The sequence below is a fragment of the Opisthorchis viverrini genome (genome assembly GCF_000715545.1).
Source record: "Opisthorchis viverrini unplaced genomic scaffold opera_v5_244, whole genome shotgun sequence".
NCBI lineage: Eukaryota > Metazoa > Platyhelminthes > Trematoda > Opisthorchiida > Opisthorchiidae > Opisthorchis > Opisthorchis viverrini.
The window spans coordinates 749,864-755,949 of NW_008751900.1; the positions used below are offsets into that span (position 1 = coordinate 749,864).

At 43.8% G+C, this 6,086-nt stretch overlaps 2 protein-coding genes across 2 annotated transcripts in view; one reads left to right on the forward strand and one right to left on the reverse strand.

Annotated features, from left to right (window-relative positions):
• Positions 1–6,086, forward strand: part of T265_08903 (hypothetical protein) — a gene marked incomplete at both ends in the record, with an annotated part of 70,436 nt that overhangs the window by 38,626 nt on the left and 25,724 nt on the right. The window lies entirely within an intron of this gene.
• T265_08902 (hypothetical protein) overlaps positions 1–6,086 on the reverse strand; it is a gene marked incomplete at both ends in the record, with an annotated part of 11,662 nt that overhangs the window by 3,436 nt on the left and 2,140 nt on the right. Inside the window, one exon of the mRNA XM_009174830.1 lies at positions 4,427–4,595. Within this exon, the coding sequence (XP_009173094.1) occupies positions 4,427–4,595 (169 nt within the window). The remainder of the gene's footprint in view (positions 1–4,426; positions 4,596–6,086) is intronic.

The following is a 6,086-nucleotide window of genomic DNA, read 5'->3' on the forward strand; positions in this document are numbered from 1 at the left end:
AAGTGAACCCGATACTTAGAATGTTTAACAAGAAGGTTGATGTACCAGACTGCGATTGCATTCTTTTCTCCAAAGGGGAATACCCAAAGTCTGGTATTCACACCAGCATACCGCTCAGAGAGCGATGGTGTCTGGAGCCACGTGGGTGATCACCCATGGTGGCGCTGTTTTCAAAAGGGATTTTTTGGTCAAAATGGGGATATTGGAAATGGGTTAATTCTTAAATTACGTTGTTTCGGAACAAGAAGAGCTTTGAGTTTTTCCAATATGAAGGAAAAACCAGCTTCTAACGCCACCTTTTTCGAGTAAAAGGGTCTCGGGATTCAGAGGTGAGTCGAATGTGAGAGGTAGTATAAAAAGAATTATTCAGCTGTAGCACACTCAGCGCTTAGTCGTCGTGTCACTCGAAGGAACTAAGAGTGCTGAGGTACCGCTAAGCATCCGAAGTCTAGACAGGAGCAATCGAGATGCCCCGGTAGGTTTTGAGGCAGTGGGGAAGAACACAAGTTAATATTCATCGCTTTAGCTGTACTCTAAAGTGATTGGTTTCCGGTTGGTGCTGGAGAAAGCTGAGCAGGCTTCTTTACCGTAGAATTTCTCTAAATTTTTCCAGTCACAGACTGCTAGGTTTTGCCTGTTGTAACTTAGTCAGCTTGTGTCAACGGACAACGGTGTATCTAGCGACGTCTGTACTTGGCCAAAGTTGGCGCCCGATCCCATTGAATATTTTTACTTGAACACACCAGAGGTCAGGATAAGTGTGCATGTGTGTTTCCACCAAAAGATTAGTTTATCGTGTTGACACAGCATTGATAACACGATATCTGGTTTCGCTAGACAATAGAAAACGGCGGACTGTAAGGTCGGCTTCCAAAGGCAGATTGGTATGTGATACATTCTTAGCCCGTCCGCGTGACTGTCGGCATACTTGCGACGTTTTGGGTTGAATCGCAGTGTTGAAAAAAAAAACAGGAAACGCACAAGCCCCATCATACCATCGTTATCATCTATGAAGCCCAGCTCAGCTATGTCAGGTGTTTGCGTTATGAGGTGGAGAACCAATGTGCTATTGTAAAACATTTCTCACACGTGTTTTGAGACAGTCATTGCTGATTCTATGCCAATCGGAATTGATCTCTCCTTTTTGCTGGTCATCCTATGGGGCGACCGTCTGAGGGTTTCAATCTTAACTTGTCTCTTTTGGGAGACGCCATTTCCCGGAAGGCGTAAATGTCGATGAGAGCTCCAATGGATCAAGCGAAAACGGCTTTTTGTGATATGTGTCTTCTTCTAAGGTGGGACGTATCAAGTATCCAGACTCTCAAGCTTTGTTAGCTCTTCGCAATCACTAAAATTTTCGACGGGCGAAGGAATCAATTTGCATGCTGCGAAATCCTCAAACGACATACCAGTGTGGGGGCTCAGGTTTTGTAGCAATTTACAGAAAATTCAATCATGGTTGTTATTTCAGGTGTCCTCCCCTGATGAAGCAGTCCTTAGGAAAAAGTAATCGTCAAAATAAGTAACTTTTGTTTGACCCCTGAAGCGTATTTCAGCGGTAAACCGCAAGTGGTTTAACTTAAGGGTGGGTTGTACAGAGGAAATGGTTGTAGCAGCTGTGCGCCATCCAGGTGAATATCCTGTTACAGGACTTCCGTTCACCTTGGGAAACAGTTTCACAATTAATGACGTGTCTCATTTCTGTAAATACATCAAATTCCAGTCTTTATTAGGCCTTTTCCGGTCTTCATCAGGGGTTTTGTTCTGTGAAGACACGGTAGTTTTAGCTGGGTAGCTTTCCAAATTTCAAACCAAATCATGTTTGACCGGTTTCAAGTTATTGGGAAGTGGCCTATCATGGACAGGGGAGCATATTGTGGAGAAGCACTGTTATCGGGCAGTCGATCGTGGGTTAGGTCACCAAATATAGGGATTCAAATAAAAATAATTGTTCAGCTGTGATACGCTTTCGATGCCTAGCCTTCATGCCACCCGGCAGAAGCCAAGTTACCTAAGCCTAGTCAAGAGCAACTGGGATGTCAGGGATGAGTTAGAACCTCGGACCTTCCGGTCAATAGGTTTGCTCCTTAGCCAGTGAGCTAACTCGAGCTCACCACCTGTTGGTGAGTAGGCTGTACTCTTCCTAAGATGTTTTGTCTAGTGGTGTCTCAGTTATGCTTAGCTGTACGAGGGAATTTTTCAGGACTTTCCTTCCCTCGGGAGCTCTTTCTTGGGGGACGACTGTACCGCCCTTCGGTGCAAAGTACCCGCAGCCCACTAACCGTATGATTCTTCCACGCACAAGACAGACGCATGGTTGTTAGTCGAGTAGATTGACTAATCCTTCACTGAGTTATTTCTGTTTGCTGCCGATGCGCAGTATCATGGCGAATAGCTAAACGATGTGATTCATGAAGGAAATACGACCCCCGATTCTCTTGTCATTAATCGCTACACTGTTGAGAAACACTTCCGCGATGTCAGTGACGTTCATGCTATCGGGTTTTATCCGGTTTGTTTGATTGAGTGTTGGAGATGTAGGCTCATGGCTATACGGCAGTGAAACATCAGTGTTCTCTGGTTCTGCTGTCAATGAAGGTGATGAGTGGGAGACACTAAAGCTTGTCCTACATTCTTGGTTCTGTTTCGCGAATAGTCTATTTTAAAGTCAAAATATTCATAATTCGACAGTAGCACTTAGCAACGGTGGCCCGAGGGTCAAATAATACAGCAGCAATCCTCATAACACGAGTGGCATGTTGCCTTTTTCGATGCGAATTTATTCCGTGTTGTTGTGATTTTCTGATTCCGAAGCCATCGTATTAGTTACATCCATTCTCCCCATGTATTTCGATTCTCTATGTATGTCAGACGAATCATCAGCCACTAGGAGAGTGAGACTCTTTTGGAAAATTATTGATCTTTTCGTGAGCGATTCCTATTAGTTCATCGCGAGTTTTATCTTCCACCCACGTTCCATTCATCCCATTGGCACTTGGGATCATAATGGAATAGTCTGCCTAGTCGTGATCACGTTCTTCTTTATCTAAAGCTTATTGATTTGTTGTAATGTTTCTTTAAACTTAGCAGTGTTATTTAGGAACCTGTGAACGAGAATGTATCAATAGATGGACCTCTTCTTCATCCTTAACCCACAATTGTATCAAGCTTATTTTCACGAATAATTAACTGATGTTCCTCATTGTTGACAGCAACACACTGGCAATATATATATTGGCTCCTGACTGCTATAAAACCATCAGAAAACAATACCCTAGCAAGAGTGAGAAGAGAGTGAGGACTCAGTGTAGCAACTGTTGTCTCTAGGGTTAAACTTCAAGAGCAAGGTTGCTTGACCTTCGAATAGCCCAGCATCAAGTTAGGATAAAACGCAGTCATCGAGATAAACCCAAGGTCCGTTTCGAACCCTACCCAATGCAAGTCTAGCGCACAGTGACGGACAAACCTTAGCTAAGCAGTCCTGCAAGGAATTAACAGTGTTCGTTACTAAGATCAGTTACGTACCGTGTCCTTCAGAGTTTCTGGCCAGGAGTAAGGGGTGTGACACTGACCATGTCGTGAAGGTGTTAAATAATTCCTCATCCTACTTGGCAACAGTCAGTCTCTTTTTAAACCGGAACTTGAATGTCGAAAAGCTTCACTGTGCCCTGCAAGTCACTCGAATTGTAAATGCCGTGAAACAGTGTCAGTGTCCGGCAACTATGTATGCTCCCTTTACGAGGATTTCACATCATTTTCATTCAGAATATATACTTAGCTCATGTTTTCACTTCGACGGGTTACTTTTTTAAACGTTCAAATGGTAGCGTGATGCGAGCCAGCCTTTAGAACCAACGACAGGATTCAACATTCCATTTTGTGCACGGGAGCTGTTTGTGGGATTTGAAATTTTCCCTTTTAACCCAGTTTTTGAAAAAGGCTTGCCCGATTTCTTACTGTATTGTATGAGACTAGTCATTTACATGCGGAGTTCTCTACCTAGAATGCCCATACGAAGAGATTTCAAAATATAATATCAGCGGAAGTATCTCTTATTAGGGGAAGCGGCTAACACTGACAACACCATTGTCTATTCCACAAGGGCTCTCGTAATGGTCGCGATATTTTTCTCACCCGAAGTCGTTACTTCATCTCGAAGGTATGCTTCAAAGTGTGCTTCAAGTACTGCTCATGTGCCTCCTTATTTTGTTGTAGGCGGATTGACGCGTCTAGAATGGGAGAAACGGATCAAAATATTACCTTATAGGTAGCCCATGTTATTGACCACTGTTAATGTCTCCACAGTGTAACCGTTCTAAAGCAAAGCAACCGTGACGATCAAAATGCACCTTGTAATTTCTGTATGGACTCCCTGTCACGAACTCATTATCTTGCTCCCACCGATCACATCAACCCTTACATTCACGTGGGGGCGAGATGGATCAAGTGATTAGAGCGCAAATTTACTGACTGGAAGGTCCGTGATTCGACCTCGACCTCTGCCTCTCGACTTCCCGTGTCTAGGCTTGGGCAACCTGGAAGTATCCCAGCCCTCGTGCCTCTGTGTGGCCTGGCAGCTAGGCACCGAAAGGGTGCTACATCCAAACGATTATTATTTTTTTACATTCACGTCTAGTTAAGCTCAGTCAACGCATTTCAATCATACACAATGGTCACCTAAGCCAGTGAAGCTTCGATTGTTTCGTGTGAGCAAATTATCACTCACTTAAATTATTTGTTTTTATAAGCATGAACTGGATGGCAGCAGGGAGTTCGTATGTGCCACGGCATTGTACATCACGGCCAAATAGGGATCCAAAGAAATTTGACATTCAGATGATAGGTGGTAGACTGTCCGATTATTCTGATTCCTACGTAAAGTAAGCAGCTACGAACACTGTGAACTATTGAGCTTGGCTGTCGCTTACGTCCATGTGATCTCAGGTTGCTGAAAAACCTCGTTCTGTGGTCGGAGAAACATCCCTGTTCGAGGTTATCAGTTAAGTCATCGTTGTATCAACCGGAAGAACCTTGAGTCAACTTATTTGTAAGAAAATCTGTCTGATCCGGCTTGCAGTGTGCTACTTTCAGCAATAAACATGAGGTGCTACTGGAGTCCCAATGCCTATTTTTTCAGCGCAGTGTCATCAACTGAGTCAGGTACTCAGTTGTCCCGGAAATCAGTTTACTGTTCCACGTCGTCAAGTGGTCCACCTTTGAACTTTCTTCCAACCGTTTAATTGGCTGCTCTTATGTGTGTCATCGCTTAAAGAACGTTATCTATGGTTAGGCGGCTGGCATACATTCTCCGACAGACCAATCTCAACATATTCGTCAATTGTCAATTGTGTTAGGTTGAACACAACCTAACATTAAGATGATTAAATTCCTCATTTGAACTGCGTGCCCGGTTTTGAACTGGTTGACGGAAGCTGAAATCACCGACATTCTAGTTGTTCTTCCATACAGATTCATCTTAAAGACAGTCTGCTTGATAAATGGAGCTATTAGCTAATGCGAAATGGCAATTGCGCAGGAACTCACCGATACTATTAACAGAAAGAATAGTTTTGTATGCCGTCGTGAAACTTAAGATGACATTTTTGGAGAAATTAGTCCACTCTACACTTCCCAATACGACCGGGGATTGCATGAACTGAGGCGCACACCGCCTGCGAAGGTACTTCCAAGAAACAGCAAGTGCAAATTCCCGTGGTTTCATCAAATTTCCCTGGTACTATACCACTCATGGGTACTTCATAAATGCTGTACTGTCGCTGCTCAGTATCCCTGACCTCTTTTTATTGAACTCACTTTGGAGGCTTGAGAACATCTTACTTCCTACGACGTGCTCCTCTAAGGACCAGAGGCAAGCTAAAATTGCCTCTTAAACACCCTGGTTCACAGCAGCTAAGCAGATTCCAGATACCATACAGAAGGGTTTTTCCATTTTCCGATTTCTGGAAAAAGGGAGGTCCGTGTTCTGAGTGTTTTGCTCATCTGGAGTTTTGCCCATCAGATGAATAGTTCCCGGAACCGGAACAAAGTAACCTGTCTCCCAGTTGATGGTTGTAGTAGCGGAGACA